We start from the raw sequence: 19,658 nt of genomic DNA on the forward strand, positions 1-19,658 counted from the left end.
TGCGCTGTTCAGTCATGTTCAAGGGGCCACGGTCACACTGAGCAAGGCCAGCCTGGGTCTGCTGCCTAGCGCTCCGCCAGCCGCTGCTCCAGAGCGGGGGAGATTGTTCCAGGATCTGCTCCCTGGTTTGTGGACACAAAATCTCTGCTTCCAGGGCTTCGTGCCCAGCACTCAAATCCAGACCCCGGGGCTCATTCCAGCTAGGTACAGAGGCCTGCTGCCCCCAGGAGCTGAGCGCCCGCTGAAATCATCGGGACACCAGAGCACTCAGTCTCTTGCAATAAATGCTCAGTGGAACCACAGGGCCGCTTTCTCTGCCATCAATGGGAGTTTTGCCATGAACAGGGGAGCAGGACTGGCTCTCAGTAGGGCATGCTTGATCCTCTTCCTGTCAGACTTTTCCCCACAGCCACAAAAGCCTCCTTCCCTAACCCATTGTCCCCCAGCCTTGCCTCCCGCTCAGTCCATGAGAGCCAGCTATGTCCTCTGCACTCCACCACACCCACTGGCCATCTCCTTTTCCCCTGCCTCCCCTCATCACATCGCTCATTACAAGGGCCTGCCCTTGTCTAGCCCCCAAATCTGCTGCCTCACCTTGATGACTGCACCCGATTTACAGCAGTTGTGCTGCGTCAGGGAGCACCCAGCTGTTCCCTCTTCTGTGCTGATAAGTGCATTCCAGGCACGAGATGCCCCAGAACAATGTGAGTTGCACTACTGGACCAACGCCACCCCTGCTGCAGTTGTAGCCCATTGTCTTGCTGCAGCAGTCGCTCTCCTATGCCCCTTGTTTTTGAGTATCAGACAAATAGGAGGTACAATAATAATAACAATACTTTTAACCTCCAAGCCACCTTCCAGCAGAAGATCTTAAAGCACTTTGCAATTGCTAAAGAATCCAGTGTTACAGTATCAGTGGGCACTGAGGGTGAAGAGTGGGGCTTTCCTATTCCCAAGGATCACAGTTCCAGTTCTTCTCCATTGGCCCTATCCATTTTGTTAGCGTTTAACCTTTCATTCTTCCTTAAATCCCTCCATTTCCAGCTCTTATGGTCACGGAGAAAGCACTTCAAATGGACCCCTGTGGAGGGCTGTGTCTCTACGCCTGCAGACAGACAAACTGAAAGAATAGTTCGGAGAGGTTTGGATTTCCCCATTCATCTGAATGAGGTGTTGACTCTGAAACATAACAACTTGCTGCCAACACTGTTGCCTATTTCACTCCTGATCCAACTAATGAGTTTAGTCAGTGTCTGGATAACACAGATGTCAGATACAGCAAAGAGCAATTAGGCCCCGTAATACCCTCCTTGCCAGTGCAGGATTAGTCTATAGCACGATATTCTCCCATCTAGCTTTAAAAGTCCCAAGCAATGTGGCTTCCCTCTCTTCCCCTGGGAGCTTGTTCTACTACCTACTGGGCCCCTCCCTCACTGTTAGGCCCTGGTTTTTGCAGGCTACATTTTCCTTCTCTTGATTCCACCCTTTTACTCCTCATTAGAAGTCAGGCTGAAAGCAAGAAGGAGGCAGCAGTCACCAAGGGAGAAGGGGCAATGTAGTCCCAAGATACCATGGCCAGTGGGGCCACAACAGACTCCCAACACTTGCCTCCCCCAATACTTCAGCTCCTGATTATGCCCCATTTCCCAGTCAGGAAAACCAAGGGCAGCTGGAGGTGATTCACCCCAAGGTCACACAGGATGAGCTGGGACTAAAACCCAATAGGCCAGGCTGCCCCTCCATGTGCACCCCTCCCCGCAAAGCCCCTAAGCCTGTCTGCCACTCCTGCTCACCTTGTACCTTGCAATAATGGGTGATGCATTATAGTGTACCAGGCTGGAAGTGCAAGGCTCTGCCAGGAGACCTGTGCTCACCCATCACCTCCTTCCTTGTCCAAGCTGTCACCTCTCTCTGACGGCCCCGTCCACTGCTATTTGTCTCCCCTTCTCCCTCCTGGAACCTGCTTCTCCCCCTTCCACACCAGGGTCAGGGCTTTAGCAGAGCTGCTCCTGAATTGTGCCCATCCAAAGGCAGGAATCTGGTCCCAGCTGGGCACCTGGTTGCTGTTACCAAAAAGCATGTGGTTTCTGGATCCCCTAATGGGACTGCAGCCTGACTCCAGGCCCACTAGCCACATCCATCCCGGCTTGTAAGGAACAGAGGCTCTGGGCAACTCTTGCCTCTCTTCCTCCTACATCTTGCATGGCCAATCTCAAACATTCAAAATCAGTCCCCACCCCGTTCCCCGGCCCATCAAATTATGAGATAGGGTTAAAACTCATGAGGTCTTTTAACCCAGTTAGACTTGGGGGTTTGTTTTGTTTGCCTCCCGCTCTCAGAGCGTCACACTTTCAAGCTCTTCTCTGCACCACAACTAGCAACGAACCCCACCCCCCGGAACCCCCTCAATAAAAGCCGAGATTCTTGTGTCACTCCATGACGCCCGGAGCCGGGGCTTTAAGAAAAACGCCAACTACCAGGCACACTGACAACACAGCCCATCTGTAAACAGGCTTGCTGGCACCTGCCTCCTCACACACATCTCTGGCCTTCCCTGCTGCAGCTCTGGGACGGTCCCTGCTGAACCCTGACTCTCCCATTTCTGCTCATCCACCCTGCGGCGGGTCCCCCCCTCCCCGCCCCCATGACTTTGGACACAGGAATCTGGCAGCACCCAGCCGCCCCCCTCAGATCCTGACATCTGTCCCTGGCTGCACTGAGCCAGCACCAACCCCCCTCTTGGAACAGGGAGGATTTGAAAGGGGAGAGGAGGATGGGGAGGAAAGAGACAAAGCAGAAGCCATTTAGCAGATAAAGGGCAGGCGCCTTCCCCCTGCCAGTGGCACGTTTGCAAAGCCAGGCCTGGTAACAAGCGAGGAATTCAGCCCCAGCTCCAGACTCAGGCACTCCTTAAATCCCACAAGATCTATGCACCGTGTAAGTCCTGCTTCAGCTCTTTGGTGCAGCCGCCTCTCCTACCCAAAGCTCCTAGTGAGTTCCACGTTCCCGCCAGCGATTCATCTGCTATAGAGGCGGCTTTCGCCTTGCAGAGAGGAGCCCCGGAGCTCTTTGCTGAGCGTTCTATTTGCCAGTTGATTTTTTCAGAGCTAGGCTGCTTTCTCCTTCCATGTTGGAGGGGAAAGGCCGATCTCCCGAGCCCTGCCCCTGAAAGAGGCTGTTCCAGGCTCACTCAGGCCTCGTCTGAGCTAGATTTCAGACTGGTTTCCTCGCAACAGTGCATGTTTAGTGCCACCCTGGGTCATCTACGCTTTGCTGAACACAAGGTGGTAAAAATGCCCAGGTCCCACCAACACCAGGGTGGTTGCACCAGTGGCTGGGAAAAGGATCCTAACATACATCCACACAGAGACTCGCACTAGCCGAGCTCGAGCTAGCGTGCTAAAAATAACACGGTGGAGGTTGTGGCCCTGGTAGAGGCTCGGGCCAGACACCCAAGCTTGGAGTCACCTCACCCCCTGGTCCACGCCGCTATTTTAAGCCCGCTAGCACACGAGGCCCGCTCCCAGCTGCAGGGCAGACATCCCCTCAGAGGCTGGCAGTCCAAATCCCAATACTGACAGTGCTGCGTGCAAAGCCTGGCACTGTGAATCACATTCACTTGGCTGCTGCCTGTCACTCAGGATAGTGGTTATTTCCAGCAGGCAGCTTTAAACTCCTATTAGCTCCGGATCTAGCCTCGTAAGCAACACCCATCCCCCTCCCCTGCCAACACCCAACCCCCCCAGCTAATGCATAATCACAGCATCTCACGCCATGCCAGCTAATCCAGTGCAGAGCTCCAGAACCCCCTTGCCCACCAGGGGCAGGGGGAGGGCGGGGAGACAGACTCCATTAAACCCCCCCCAATCATCCTCTCCAACCGTTAACAGAAGCAAGAAGAAGCCTCATCGCTCAATATATAGGTTTCTTTTAATATAAAAAAGTGCCTATTAAAAATTCCTTCCTAAATACACAAAAAGACCAGTCGAGTGGGAAAGCGAAAGGGACTTTTGGGGTGAGCGAGGGGTATGGAGTCAAGGGGGCCTTTTCAAAGAAATCATAAAGCAGGAGGAGCTCATGGTCTTTAATGAATGGATGCTCAGAGCAGGCGCTCCGCCTGAAAGTGACCAGATTTCTGGTATATTTCATACAAGCACTGCGCAGTAACGGACAACACAGGAGGGCTTTTTTTTGTTTTGTTTTTTTTTGTTTTGTTTTTTGCACAATCCACAAAGCTGTACATAGTTTCCAAACCCTGGGAAAGGGAGGGGGGGCGGGATAAAGAGGGGGCAAAAATAAAAAGTCACCCACCCACCCACACCCCCCCCCCCGAGCTCATCACAGGCGCAGCTGGGAAAGCATGGAGGAAGGAATACTGGTGTAGCTAACAAGTGGCAAACAAGAACTCAGACAACTCCTTCACCCTGGCCCCGCAACCCCCCCACCACGAAGTCCCCCCACCAAGCAACCCCCCCTCCCTCACAAAGAGGGTGTGGTGTTTTTTTTTAAATCTTTTTCTTCCTTTTTTTTTTTTAATACAAATTTGGATCTTTGGGTGTGTCCTGCCAAAAACATTATTAATAATAATAAAAATAAAACTAAAGTCGTCGTCATTGTCATAAAAAAGGCAACTGAAACCCAATGAACCCATGCGGAATTTGCACATCACAAAACCACAGCAGATGTACAGAATGCAATATACAAGACACGATTTATAATAAAACATTATATACAATAAATAGGTTATTGTTACTTTTTTTTGTCGATCGATCTGTAAATAAATTTTCTCAGTGCATACTGGTGGGTTTTTGCTTCTTTCGCCTGCATATTTGCCTTTCAACTTTTTTTGGGGGGGGGGATTATTTCTTTTTAATTTTTTTTCCGTGTGCGGGTTTTTTGTTTTTGATTTTTTTTTTTACATTTTTCTTTTCTTCAAAAGTATATACAATTGCTGGTTTTGTGCAGAAAAAAAAAACAGACATCCCTCTGCTTCCAAACAGAGGAGAGACCGGGGGCCATCTCTGCTGCCAAACAGAGGAGAGACTGGGGGGCATCTCTGCTGCCAAACAGAGTGGGATAGAGGAAGAAAGTTGTGAGGGAGGGGTCTGGAGGAGAAGTGAGGCGGAGAGGCCAACCTGGGGCGTAGATCAGGCAGGTGAAAGGCGGTGCGACGCTTTTCACTCTTCTCGCTGGGATTTTGGTGCACGTTGATGCTTTGGGAGTGGGGGACGCGCCCCATCTCCCCACGCCCCTGCCAAAAAAAAAAAATCTGCCCAGAGCAGCCGGTGGATGCTAGACTGTGGTGTAGTAAACTCATGGCTGGGATCGGACAGGGTGGGGTCTTCTCATTTGTTTACATAAGCTGCAAAAGACAAACGAGAGAGGAAATTAATGTCACACACCTGCCTTCACCCATTCACTCGTATGAAACAGACATTGATGACACACTATGCTCTCACCCCTGGAGGGCTATGGGTCTGATCCAACACCCGCTGCAGTCAATGGGGGTCTTGCCATGGGGGCAGGGCCTGTGTTTTTGTTCAGTGTCTAGCACAACGGAGGTCAAAAGCTGCAGAAAGTATTTAGGTGTCTAAAGTCGCCGCTAGGCAGGTCACTTACTGCACGATACTACGAGGATGAGGGCGGGACAAGAACCAGTAGCGCATCAGAGAAGGGCACATGGTGCCCAACTCCTCTGCATCTTTAGGTGTCTAAACACCTTTGAACATCTGGCCCCTGGTCCACGGCTGGGGTTCCTAGGCACTGCGCTAGGTACAGTACATACACCGAGGCCAGGCCCAACTATGGTGCTCAGCAGTGTGAAACGCACCCCTGAGTTAAGCCGAGCTAACCCCCTAAACAGAGCTAGAATTCTTCTGTCGACCTAGCCCCCACCTCTCGGGGTGGTGGAGTATCTCCGCGGACGGGAGAACCCCTCCCGTGGCTGTAGTCAGCGTCTACCCTGAAGTACAACAGCATCACAGCTGCAGTTGTAGCATTTCAAGTGTAGACTACCTATAACAAGAGACAGGCCCTGCCCCAAACCATTTATCGTCTAAATAAATCTGGCAGACAAAGGGTGGGGGAACACAGAGGTGCCAGGTGCTGGCCATATGTTCTCTCTCTCTTTCAAAGGTGGGGGACTGGACACTGGAGCAAAGTCCCACAGGAAACCTGAGACAGACGCAGGAACTGAAGTCAGTTGCACCCGAGCCCAACGTCTGACCCACAGGCCCCTTCTGCCTCTCCGCTGGCAGCACTGGGCACCGTGCCAGGTCCCGGGGTGGTACTGCACTCATCACCATTACATATACGCTCTGTGAGCCTGGGTCTGCTCTCGGGTACTCTGGCGTGAGTCAGCGAGAGGGGATCAGGCCAGTATAGTGTCAATAGAGGTGTGAGTGCAGCTCAAAGCCAGATCTGAATCCAGACTTTGGTGCTGAGGTTCTGTTAGATGAATGGGCCTGTTACAATGACACCATCTTGTTGTGGGCTGAGAGGCAGAACCATTGAACTTTGTGGGCCATGCTGCTCATGAAAAGTCTGTCTTTGCTGCTCAGAGGTACCTGCACCTCAGGGTCCCACCATTACCATCTGCAATCACACTAGCATAGGATAAAAATTCCAGGACTCTTAGTCCTCCTGGTTCAGAGCTGGGGGTCAGGAAGAAATGTTATTCATGGCATAGGATTGCAAAAGAGCACACAGAGTATCTACTATCTGCTCTGGCCAGTACCTGTCTGCTCCTGGCCATTGTCAGAGAGGTGTCCCACTAGGTCAGCCAGGGGTCTGGTTTTTGTTTGACACCCATGACGAGAGCCAGATTGCCCAATTTCACAGCTCCAGATGCAACCCAGCTTGTTGCAAACCGGGGGGTTTGGCAGGATTCTGAAGTTCAGAGGCATTTTAGCATCTAGAGCAGCAGAACCTGTTTAAGCCAGAAGGGAGCCGGGCCCGGCCCAAAGCACATGGGGAGAAAAGCAAAGATTTCCCCGCCGCACTGCAGGTGACTTTCTGAGATGAGCCAATTCATCTTCTCTGGAGCTGAGCTCACAGCGGGGACCTGGGTGCACGTGCAGCACCCAATCGGCACCATGGTGCCTTTCCTGGTTGCATTTGAGGACCAGACAGACACGTACGGTGGGGATGGGAGGGAATGGGTGCAGCTGCTTGGCCACCCACAGCAGAGTAGGGGGCCCCATGTAGGAACCAGGCCTGCACTACATCCATTGTGTTAACTGCTACAAGAAACGCTCCAAGGGCCAGGTTCTGCTCTGGGTTACACTGATGTAAAACCAGAGTGACTCCACTGACATCAGCTGCCAGTGAGCCTAGAGGGCCCAGCTTTGGAGGGCAGCAGAGACCAGCGAGCAGGAGGATCTGGAGGCACGAGAACGTGGAGGAATGCGCCGGTGTAGCCCCTTGGGTCAGCCTCTGGAGCCCACTAGGCTGCCGAGGACCGGGAAGAACAAGGAGAGCTCAGGCCTGAGCCAAGACCAGTTGTCATAGATATGGAGCTGAACTGGGCTCGGCTTGCCGCGGAGAGGTCCTCCCAGCAGCAGGCCCCGCAGGGCCGGATCCTCTGCTGGAGTCACTCCGCGCAGCTCCCCCGGCTCCGGAGGACTCCAGCGCCCCCAGGGGAGCTCTGCCGAGTGGCGCCCACACAGGGGCTGGTGGGTATGGGAGCAGCGGGAGTTTGCTCCGCAGGATGGGGCATTAGCTTGAGGGTTACCCCGCTGCCTGAAGCGCCCCCCTGAACACGCAGAGAGCCCCCCGCCCTGCAGAAACCCCTCCCTCTGCGCTGCTCCTTTGGACCCCTGCCCCAGGATCAGTCTCCTTTTCGATTCATTCCTCCTCCCCTGGAAAGGGCTGGCTTGGAAACAGGGGCACAGTGGTGAGGAGGTGCCCACCCTCCGGGAGCTGGAGATGGTGACAGCACTGCAGGCCTGGCTGTCACTCTCCCACAGGCCCCACAGCCTGGCCCCAGAGCCAGGCCCCAGAGCTTCGACTCCTCCAGCCCCAGAGACGGAGGGCTCCTGCCTGGGCAAGGGGAACGCTGCCTCCGTCCCGCCCTGGAGAGGCCTTGGGGATTTCTCAGAGGCACTCAGCGTCTTGCAGGATCAGCCCATGGGCATGAGAGGCTGGAGGTCCAGGGGATTTTCACAGCAGCCGGGGAGGCAGCACTGGCTAGAGGACAAGGCACTGGGCTGGGAGTCGGGAGAACCTGGATTCTAGGCTCTGCTCTGCCTTGGGCACATCACGTCTCCTCTGTCCCACCCCCTCCCTTGTCTACCATGTCTATTGAGATTGTGAGTGCTTTGAGGCTTGGCCCATCTCTCACTGGGGGAATGTACAGTGCCTAGCACAACGGGGCCTGGATCAGCTGGGGCCTCTAGGTGTGACTGTAATAACAACAGCTCAGTGCCCAGCAGCTCCCACCATCCTCAGTGGGGTGTGTGTGTGTGTGGGGCTCCCCATTGCTCTCAGTGGGGTGTACGTGTGTGCATGGAACTCCCCATCGTTCTCAATGGTGTGTGTGTGTGTGGGGAACTCCCCATCGTTCTCAGAGGGGCAGGTGGGGGATTCTCAGTGGGTGCTGAACACTGCTGGAAGTTGACCCATTTCATTAAGTGCCTTCAGAGAAGCTGAGCTTGTCTGAAAACCAGGCCCTCAGGGCCCTTCGCTGAAAAGGAGTTAAAAAAAATAATCAAAAATTTAATCCTCACTGCTGGTGAAAGGCCTCACCTGAGCCTTGAATGTGCCTCTCTTAAGGCAGTTCTGGTCTGTTAATTCAACATGGATCCATTGTCAAAGGAGAGCCCCTTACTGAAACTGAACAAGTGAGAAACAAACCTGGCACGCAATTAGCACCACATTACCTAGCCACTGAGAGCTCTAGCTGCATCCTGACGAAGGGCTGGGACTCAGGACCCAGGGGAATTCCTTCTGCAAGGCTCCGGGGTCCCATGGGCAGGGGCAGGGAACAGCCAGTGGCTTCCCAGGTGGAGATGGAAATGGAGGGGTGGGATGAAGTGGATTCGTGCTGTGTCTGTTGCACACACCTGGAAGGATCCATCAGCCCTTGCGTGAGGACCATTATATGGATGAGTTGTTGAACGTAGGGAACCCAAGGCAGTGGGCTTTGACAGAGGATCCAAGTCATGGGTTCTTACCCTGGGGGGCACGGACAGGGGTCATGGGTTGGCAGCCAGCCTCCCCTTCCTATACTGCTAGCTAGGAAGGGCTTGTGGCCAGCTCCTAGCCAGAGAGGCTCCCAGTACAGAAAAGGTTGAGAAGCACTGATCTGAAGACAAGGCAAAGAAACCAGGTTCTACACACAGACAGGCATTCAGACATGCCCCCCTCCCATAACCATGTGTGCACACAGACACGCATGTGCACACACGGATGTGCAAATACAGACACCCGCCCTAACTAACGTGTGTCTCTCCCCCCCACACCAACATGCATGTGCACACACAATCAGGCATGCACCCCCCAAAACCTGCAAGTGCCCCATTTTTCACACAAAGTTCTACAGGCAGCAACTCCAGCCACACGGAGCTGCCGACTGCCCCTTTGCCTAGCGGGGGCAGCCTGCCGAGGGGGTGAAGCAGAACCGTTTCTCCACGGCCCTGATTCTCCTCTCCCCGGCAACCTGATCCGGCTCCCAAAGGAGCCAACGCCAAGACTCCAGTTGACGGCAGTGGGAGCTGGATGGGACGCAGAGATGGGTGTAAATCAGGAGCGACGCCGCTGAAATCAGTGCAGGGCCATGGGAAGGTGAGTGGAGATGCAAGCCCAGTGACATGGGTGGTCCCTGCAATAGGCGGCTGCCAGTCAAACGCAGGCTGAGCTGAAGAGCCCAGGAGGCATGGGGACAGCGTGTTACGGCCCTTCCTATTGACCCCTGATTTAGGCACAAATCCCCAACCCAGCAGCCTCCTTCACTGAACAGGCAATGCGAACGGAGGCCTCGGAAGCCAGGATCCACCGACAGCAGCGGTCAGTGACTGATGCTTCAGATAGTCCTCCCAGCACCCAGACCCACAGGGCACCTGGCCAAGTACGGGTGACGGGGGAGAATCCCTCCTACAGCCCCAGAGTGACCAGTTTATGGCCCCGGTGAGAGTCGCCTGCCCTCCCATCAGCACGGACGGTACCCCCGGGTCTTCCAGCCCCACTTCACAGATCCACCTCCCCTCAAACTCCACCCCCAGGACAGCATCACAGGGAGAATGTTGTTAACCTTGCACTGGGCCAGCAGCTGTAAGCCCCCCTTTTTCCCAATTCTCCCCGGGAGTGTAAGATCCGGGGTGATTACTGCCCGCTGCATGGGGTGAAGTTGAAAGGAAAGGGCTCCTTGCCCCCTCTCACCTTACCCCTGCACAGAGGGCGAGGGGGCCCGAACCCAGCCCTTTAAGTCCGTGCCTAGAGACGCACGCGTCCGTGCTTCTACCAGCCTCACCATGAACAGGGACGGGGAACATTTCACGTGTCCTGCTGGGGGCAAAGGCTGCTCCCCGAGCATCAACAACCTCCCCAAACAGGGATGGTAAGTGCAGATCATGGCCCACTCAGGCCACGCTGAAATCCGGGTGCCTGCAGGTGTGCGAGGATCTTCCATCTCATCAGCCCTATGGCGACTGAGGGGGCACTATCCGGGAGGGGGTGATGGAAGAGGAGAGCTAGGGGGAAGGAGACCGTGTAATGGGGAAGAGCAGAGAGAGGGGAATGCAGGGCAGCTCAGATCCGATCTCAGACATGCTGGGCCAGACCTGGCCCAGCTGCCGTGACGCTCACAAGTGGGAGCAAGGGGAGAATCTAGCTCCTAGTTCCGTGGGTGAGACACAAACAGATGTTGGGAGCGCGAGGGTGGCAGCGTCCTCACTGCACTGTGGAGCGTCCCTTCCTCACCGCCCACGAGCTACACTGGGGTTCAGCCAAACCCCAGGAGCCTGTCTACTGATCTCGGCAGGCCATGGTGCTGGGACCCCCTCTGCTGCCCCACGGGGTGTCTGGCTTGTCCCCCAGCCCAGGAAGGACTAACGCCACGCCACAGTCTGAGGGGGCCCTTCCTCCAGGGCACAGCTTTATTCTTCCGCTACAAAACGCACAGAGTAACTCAACCAACAGCCTTCCCCGGTCCACACTGGCTGCGGGACACAGAGGCCTTCCCCTTCCCACCCACAGTTAGCTCTCCCATCAATTCAGCCCTCCGCAGCAATCACCAACCTGAGCCGGCTCTGATAACGGCACAGAGCGGCTGACTCCAGCCCCCCAAGAATCAACAGGGGAGAGGGATGACCCCTAACACACACACACACACACACACACACACACACACACACACACACACACACACCAGCTCCCGGAAGCGGGTCTGGGGAGCAGAAAAGACATAGCAGGGGGAGGGGAGATCCTGCTCAGTTACTTACCAGGCAATAGGTGTGTCTCCAAGATCCACTGGTGGAGTTTTTTATATATATATATATATATATATATATATATATATATATATATATTTGGCTCTCCAAAAAAAAAAAAAAAAAAAAAAATCAAGCAACAAAAATACCCCCAAAAACAAACACACTGGGGAACAAAAAATAAAAGAAACCCTCCAAAACAGCAAACGTGGCGGAAGAGGGGACGTAGCCAAGTCCTCGGTCGGCATCTGTGAGTTTTTCGTTCGAGTTCACAGATCTCATTTATTTTTGTAGAAAAACCAATCAAACCAACCAACAAAAAATCCCAGCCCCCCCCCCCAAGCCCCTCCCGTCGCTGTCCCGAGTTGTGTTCCGCTGCCTTCCCTCTGTCAGCTCACACGCATGCAGGCGGGGGCGGGAAGGAGGCGGCTGCTGTCCGATTGTCTTTCTGCTAGAGGCTGTGGAGCAGGAGGTGTGAGCGGGGAGGGAGGGGGGGACGGACACGACAACACGGCTTGGTCCAAAAATCACAGCCACGTTGTTCAGAGACGGAGCGAGTTCTTATTGTTAAAAAAACAGGGGGCTTCCCTCTTCCTCTTCTCCGCTTTCTTTTTCTTTTTTTTTCTTTTTTCTCTTTTTTTTAGAAAAGCAAACAAACAAACAGTTCTCGATCTCAGTTAAATACAGAACTTGAAAAGTGTTCCAGAAAAAGTGCTGGCTAAATTAGCTCTGAAAAAGAGAGAGACAGAATAGCGGGGTGAGAAGAGGACACGACAAACACAGCCTATTATCCCCCTTGGAGATTACTGATGATACACGTTACGGTCACCCCTAGACAGCTCAGTAGAGATCAGACCCCATTGTGCTGGGTGCTGTATATATATGTGGTGAGACACAGCCCCTGCTCCAAAAAGCTTCCAGTTTTAACAGTAACCCTGACAATGGGCCCAATTGTTTACACTAAGGCCCCTTCACATGGCGTTGAGGCCGTAAAGAGGCCGTAAAGTCCATGGGAATGGGAACTGCTCTTCCAGAGCAGCATAAAGTGGCCAGAGTGTAAATGAGAATCAGGCTCACAGGGTAGGAGAAATGAAAGACGAATAGCCCCATTTTATGCCTAGAGAGACTGGGGCAGTGAAATAAGTGGCCTGTTTTGCAAATGAGCTCAGAACTCTTAGGAAAATCTGGCTCCAAGCGGCACATTGAGCGTTGGGCATTTTGGGAGATCCGGTCTTTATTCATGTGCTAAGTGGGAGCTGGGCCTAAGTGACATGCCCAAGGCCACCCAGGGTATCTGTGGCAAAGCCAGCTCCCAGGGCCCACAAAAACGGACCTACCCCTCTCCCTCTGGCTTTCCCCTGGCTTCAGTGGAATTACTCCTGATTTATACTTGTGTATGTGTGGGGAGAGAGGAGACCGATGTTAGAACAGAGTCTCCCTGTTCCAAACCATCTCACTCCCCAGAGAGGGGAGATCCCAGCCCACACACCTTCCAAATCTTGCCCTCAGTTAGTTTATATCCATGAAGAGCAATTGAAGCCAATGGGCCTTTTGCACCATCCTGGGCCCTGCCCATCAAGTCTATATAGTCTGGTTCAAGGCTATTTGCTGGATTACACCTACTGGTCAATAACCTCCCATGTCCTGCCTCTGGCTGATCTAATGACAAACCGTCCCCGTCAATGCCCCTCAGCCCTCGTGCAATGCTCTGCATGGGAAACAATACCCTCCTGCCCCTGCAGCCATCAGCTGGTGCCTGGAAGTGAGAGGCTGGGTCATCTCTATTGTGAATAGGGCATAGGTCACGGTCTGGGTGCAAACGGGCTCGCTGGAAAAAAGATCAAATAGCCCGGGGTGGTGGCAGGGTCAGGAAATAGGGAGCTCTCCAAGCCCTAACTGGCTATGGAAACCCGGTGCCTGGAACTAAGCTTGGACCACTGGTTGGGATGCTTAGGCAAATTCTGTGTGAGGAGATATAGGGGGAGCAGGTGCAAAGCAGGGCAGGGCTCTCCTCTCTGCCATAGCCCACACAGGATCCTCAGAGCCTACTCGACTGAGCCCGGAGGGATGGGACAATTATCACATACTGCAAACAAATGCACAGTCCCTCCTAGCAACCCAAGCTACAGAGAGCGGCTGAACTAGAATCTAGTAGCTATTGGCCAGCGAGGATAGCTGGCTCCTGACAGCACCCTGGGTTCAAGTTTGGGGATCAGGATTTCCCATGGAAGATAACCCCACCGCAGCTGGAAGGGTGTCCTGGCGCTTGTGCATAGCCACTGGCTGGCAAATCCAGGGGGGGCAGGATGCCCAGGTCCCAGTTACTAAAAGGTGAGACCAGCCCAAGAAGCAGCCAGTTCTGTTCTGAAACCTCTATGGCACCGTCACGCTGGCTATACCGTCCTCTCCCTGCACCCTGATCCTCGAGGGATGGCTCTCCTCTACATACTGCAGCTAGACGCACAGAGACACTAGCATCAGGGTGTCACCTCCCCGACTGGGTAACTTGAGAGGTCCTGTGCACACGTGTGGGCAGAAACATGAACACGTGAGAAGCACCGGTTCCACTCTGGGCATTCTCGCAGGACCCCGAGCCTGTCACCTGAGCCTTGCTGGGGGATCCGCTTCCCAGCCCAAGCTGAGCTCACCCCCCCAACCATCCATTCATTGCCCCCCCTTGTCCCGCGGGGCTTCCCCCTCCATTCCTTCCCTTGATCCTTGCCCTCTCCCACTTTATCCTCCAAGATTAGCCGTGCTCTCCCAACGTGGTGGGCCAGGCCTGCGTCCCCGGGCATTAGGGGCCAAGCTCGGTGCCTCCCCCCCCCCCGAACCCCCACAGAACCTACCCTGTAACAAAACCTCGTTGTCCGGTTGGCACTTTAGATGACACTACAATGAGGTGACTGTAAAAGTGTCCTCGGGGTGTTGCTCTACCATTGGACCCAAAAACCCGCTCTTCTGGGCCGCGGCCATGATCGGATGCCCTTGGGGCGGGAAGCTCGGGTACCTGTAGTTGTCCTGCAGCTGCAGCATAGAGTCTCTCGGTACTGGGGAGATATTCAAGTCATTCATCAAGGGGCAAGCGTATGCCCCCCGGTGGTGAGCCCTGGCCATCTCGAGGGGCTCCTTCTCACCCTTGGAGGTGTTGGTGTTGCTCAGGTGGGGGTTGAGGCAGGAGGCATCAGCCCTCCCCATGAAGTCCACCAGCAGGCCGGCCCCGGCTTTGTTGTCGTAGGGGGGGCTCCTGGTGCTGGAGTTGGGTGAGTACCAGTAGCTGGGGTTTTTGCAGCTGGGGGAGTCGTAGAGGGGCTGAGGCATGGGGAGGTCTCGGCAGGCCATGTGCGCGGGGTGGGGCAGGCCGCTCCCCGGCATGCTGTGCTTGAGTGATTCGCAGGCCGGCAGCTTGCGGATGTCGCTCGGCCGCAGGTCCTCCTTGAAGGCCAGGGTCGGGGAGCAGTTGGGCGAGAAGGCTTTCTGCAAGCTGGCCTCGAACACAGTCTGCTGGGCCGGGGCAGCCAGCTGGTGTGGCAGGGCGGGGAAATGTTTGCTCTCCAAGTCCGTCTGGCCCAGGCCGGGGGAATCGCTCTGAAAGCCTTGGACGAAGGTCCCGTCGGAAGGGGTAGAGGGGTTCATGGAGTAGGGCCCAGCGTAGTCGCCCGGCTCTCGCTCGCTGAGCCCGAAGCCCCGGGACTGGGAGGGGAGCGGGGACATGCTGCTGTCGCCGCTGTAATAATCCAGCCCCAAATCCGTGCTCTCTTGAAACAGCGCGTTGACCTGCTGGGCTTTGGTGGGGAACTTGGCCTTCCCCGTGCCCCGCTCCTTCTTGGAGGCGCAGGCCCCTCGGGAGCCCCGTGGTTGCCTGGGCCCCGTGCTCCTCTTGGACGGATACACTGAGGAGGAGGAGGAAGAGGAGGAGAAGTTCAGATGGGAGGTGTCAAACATATCCACCTTCTTCCGCCTTCCCCGCCCGGGCTTGGAGCTGCTTTGGAACAGGACACTCTGGTTCCAGTTGTAACCCGGAGCCGAGGAGGCCTCGTTCCAGTCCATCATGAGCTTCTCCAAGCTGGACAGGCTGGACTGGCCTTCGCTGGACGAGGCCTCGCTGTTGGCCCGCCTGTACCCAGCTGGTTGGTTGAACTGGGTGCTGTCGGAGGAGGACTCAGAGAAGGTCTCCGAGACCGTCTGCTGCTTGGCCTTCTGGGGGGTGTAGTTGGAGATGTCCAGGATGACGTTGGGTTCGTTGATGTGGCACTCGAAGCCTGGGTTATAGAGCTGGCTGAAGGCCTCGGAGCTCCAGTCCAGCCCACCGTAGCCTTGTCGGAAAGTCCACTGGGCAGCGCTGGGGAACTGTCGGCAGTTCTCGGACGAGGGCTGGAAAGAAGCCGAACCTTTGGGGACCATGTAGCCGCCGGGGGACACGGTGCTGGCCCGGCTGTCGCACCTTAGGGGCGTGTGTGAGGAGCCGGAGAACTGGCCCGGCTCAGAGCTGGTGAAGAAGGAGGCCTTGCTGAGTGGCAAGCTGGGCCCCACCGTCTGCTGGGCGTAGCCGGCGCTGTGGGCGCTGCTGGGGGACGAAGGGAGGCTGTTCCCACTGCCGTAGGCGAAGCTGCAGTCCTTGTTGTTGGGACAGTCTTGGGCAGCGGGGTACTGCTTTCCCGGCTGGAACATGCTGGAGGCCGTCACACTCTGCCCCGAGCCGTAGCTGCCGTATTGGGCGTAGCTGGCGGTGGCGGTGGGGTGAGCGGTGGGCGACCTGGAGACGGCTGAGGGCGGCACCAGTTTCTGGAAGGCGTCGGCCCCGCGGCAATCTGAGGTGGCCTGGGAGACCCCGTAGCCGGCTGCCCGGCTGTGGGAGAAGGACTGCCGGCTTGGCATGACCGCGTGGAAAGGAGCCTCAGTGGTGGTGGCAGCAGCGGGTGTGATTTTGGCGCTTCTGCCTGGGTAGGAGGCCAGGCCCCGCTGGCTGGGCATGGCGTTGGGCGGGGCTGTGTAGGTGGCAGAGGACTTCCGTGACTCGGACCGCGAGGCCGAGAGGGCAAAGTCCAGCAGGTCTGAGGAGTCGTCCGAGTCCAGCAGGGAGCGGAAGTAGCCGGTGAAGAGGTTGTGTCTCTCCTGGTTGACCTCTGTCTGGGAGGATGGGTTGCTCCCGGTGAAGAAGCCGGCCCGGCTGGAAGAGCTGGACTCCAGCGCCGAGGAGGGGAACGCCCGCGACTCTGCACCTTGGTAGCTGCAGTTCCTGCTAGTCTGGCTGGAGAGGTGGCTGTGGTGGGGCGCCCACGGGCTCCCCTTGTCCCCGGCCCACTCCGAGGTGCTGTCACTGAAGTTCTGGCTGGGGTTCTGCTCTGGAAAGAGCACCCCATTCTTGCGGGCTCGCCTCTTCCTCTTGGGCTTCCCCAAGGGATCCGGCTCTGGCCGGCCCCTCTTGCGCGGGTGGACGGGGTCAGCGTGCATGGCCGTGGGGGCCTTCTTCTTCTTCCCGATGCCCTCGAAGAAGTCGCTGAAGGAACAGCGGGACGAGCGGGCGGCATGGCCCCCTCCCCGGCCGCCAAAGCCCCCCGCCTTGCCCCCACGCCGGCGGAAGCCCTGTACCCTGTGCAGGAAGTGGGAGATGCTCTGTGTGTCAGGGGCCTGGTGGATGGACTCGGGCTCACTGGGGGTCCAGCAGCGTGGTGGGGAGCAGCGCCCTGAGCATTGGCTCTGCCGGTTCAGGAAGGCCAGCTTGGCCAGCACATCCGAGTAGTCTGCCTTGCTGTCGTTGGTGTCGGCAATGTAGGAGGGCTGGGGCGAGGCCAGCTTCTGCTTCCTCCTCCTCCTCTTCTTCACCTCCGGGGTGGGCTCCTTGGGCTTGCCCGGCCCCAGCAGCAGGTTTTTGGGGGGCCGCCCCCGTTTGCGCTTCAGGATGATGGGCATCTCCCCAGGAGGGAAGACCACCACCACATTGCGGCCATTGTTCTTCATCTTCAGCAGCGGGGTGGGCTCCATGGACGTGCGGGCCGTCAGCTCCTTGCCCTCCACACTCAGGTTGCTGCTGAGGGAGGAGACCTTGTAGGTGGTCTTGTTCCTCCTCCCCAAGGAGACGGGGATCTTGGCCATCTTCACCACCATCTTGCGCACCCCGCGGCATTTGCCCTTCTTGGCCTGCAGGGCAGCCTTCTGGACGTCATCGGCCTCCGGGGTGGGAGCCGCCAGCAGGATGGACACGCTGGGCTCGGGCGGCCCCGGGGCTAGCTCCGCTGGCACGGCCAGGGGAAGGACTCGGCTCTCGGCAGAGACCTCCACCCGCCGACCCCGCCCCGCCCGCCGCCGCCGCCCGAGCATCTTTGGTTTGTCTGTTCTGCGCAGCGCATATTTCCGGTGGTCGTCCCCGCCCCGCCCCGCGCCCCGCCCCGCGCAGGAGCCCCGCTTCATCACCTCCCCCAGCTGGCAGCTACTGAGGTGAGGCTGGAGCGGATGGGACCCTAGGGGCTCGGCTGCCATGAGCTGGGGCTGTGGCTCCAGCAACTTGGGCAGGGGCCCTAGAGATGGAGGGTCCAGTAACTGGGCCTCGGGATCTAGCAGCTGGGCTTGGGAGTCTAAGAGCTGGGGGTCCAGTGATTCGGGCAGAGTATCCAGGGCCTGGAGTCCCAGAGGCTCAGACAGGGGCTCCAGGGACTGGAGCTCCAGAGACTCCGACAAGGGCTCTAGAGATTGGAGCTCCAGAGACTCGGACAAGGGCTCTAGAGACTGGAGCCCCAGCGACTCTGGCAGCGGCTCTAGACTCTGCAGCTCCAAGGACTCGGGCAGGGGATCCAGAGTCTGGGCATCTAGTAGCCGAGGCTGGGACTCAAGAGACTGAGAATCTAGTAACTGGGACTGGGAATCGAGCTCCTGGGCCGACAGCAACTGGGGCTGGGGCTCCAGAGACTGAGACTCCAGCAACTGGGCCCCTGGGCAGCCCAGAGAGGCCAGTTCACTCAGTATATCTGCATCAGCCAGCTCAGAGTAATCCGTGGTGTCTGGCTCGGAGCAGCTGGCTTCGTCTGGGTTGCCAGGTGGCTTCGAGGCCGGGGCAGTGTTGCTCTGGCATCCTGGCGGCTGGGGACTTTCTCTGCCTCCCTCCATCTCCTCCTCAGAGGGGGCCGGGTGAGTCTGCCTGAGTGGCTCGGGTTTGGCGTTGCACTGTGCCACCCTCTCCTCCGGGCTGCGAATGCTGTTGGCCAGCGTGGCTGAGGAGAAGAAGCTGTACTGGAGATCTCGGTCCCCGGTGCTGGCCGGCGTCCGGCTCTCCTCACTGGGGGCCGGGTGGCTGTTAAGCCGCAGGTTGCCGCAGTCCAGGTGGACGCCACTGTTCTTCAGGTCCTCGGAGAGCCGGTTGAGGTCCTTCATGATGTCGATCAGCTGCACCACCGGGTGGAGGTTGATTCTCCCGTTGCCACACTTGCTCTTCAGCAGCGAGACGATGTTGTCGACGTTGCAGCGGCCGGAAGCCAACGTCGCATTCGAGAAGGTCTTGGGGGCGCGGTCGTGGGTGGCTGTCTCATCCAGGCCCCCCACCAGGATCCGGGGGTCACTGGCACAGCCCAAAACGTTGGTCGAGGAGAAGTCCTCTCCCTTGATGGGACCAAGGGCGTGGAGGCTCTGGCACCTGTCGGCCGGGTCCCCATGGAGCAGCGAGCCGGACTGGTGCTCCCGGCCCAGCGCCGGGCAGGAACCCTCAGGGAAGCTCAGCACGCTGCAGGATAAGGCCTTCTCTGCCGGGCACGCTGCTGGCCTCTGCCCAGGATGCCCTGCCTGGTAGAACTTGGGCTCGCGGACGTAGTCAGGTGAGCTGCGGATGGCACCAGATGTCACCACTGGGCCTGGGGGCTTCACGCGCATCCTGAACTCCTCCTCTCCTGGGTGCCTCTTGGTGGAACAGTTGCTGACATGGGTGTCGGAGAAGCTGATGCATGGACCTGAAACAGGCAGAGAAGCAAAGTCAGACTCTTAATGCAGGGCAGGGCAGTGCTGGGCCAACTAGCTTGGCACTCTGCGCTCTTCCAGTGGAGGGGTGAATGCTCCATAAAGCATGGTACAATGATGCCTCCTGGGGAGGGCTGGAAGGGACGGACGCGGTACACCTAGACCGCCTCTGCCGGTGTTTGTCCAACCTGTTCTTAAAAAGCTTCAAAAACGGGGATTCCACAAGCGCCCTAAGGTTCCTGCTCCAGAGCTGAGCCCCCTGAGAGCCGGAGAGCGTCTCCTAGTAGCAAA

The 19,658-nt window shown here is 56.9% G+C and overlaps 1 protein-coding gene across 10 annotated transcripts in view; it reads right to left on the reverse strand.

The window, feature by feature from the left end:
• Positions 1-4,692: 4,692 nt before the first annotated feature.
• The window catches only part of AHDC1 (AT-hook DNA binding motif containing 1), a 114,434-nt gene continuing 99,468 nt past the window's right edge, over positions 4,693-19,658 (reverse strand). For 5 of the 10 annotated variants that reach the window (XM_043506110.1, XM_043506109.1, XM_043506108.1 and 2 more), the window contains 2 exons: positions 14,273-19,360; positions 4,693-12,155 (listed from right to left, as the gene is read on the reverse strand). In XM_043506110.1, the coding sequence (XP_043362045.1) occupies positions 14,316-19,360 (5,045 nt within the window). In that variant the 3' untranslated portion in view covers positions 4,693-12,155; positions 14,273-14,315. The remainder of the gene's footprint in view (positions 12,156-14,272; positions 19,361-19,658) is intronic. The other 5 variants (XM_043506112.1, XM_043506111.1, XR_006278251.1 and 2 more) reach the window with 4 other exon arrangements.

The sequence above is a fragment of the Dermochelys coriacea genome, chromosome 19 (assembly GCF_009764565.3).
Source record: "Dermochelys coriacea isolate rDerCor1 chromosome 19, rDerCor1.pri.v4, whole genome shotgun sequence".
In the NCBI taxonomy this organism is placed as follows: Eukaryota; Metazoa; Chordata; order Testudines; family Dermochelyidae; genus Dermochelys; species Dermochelys coriacea.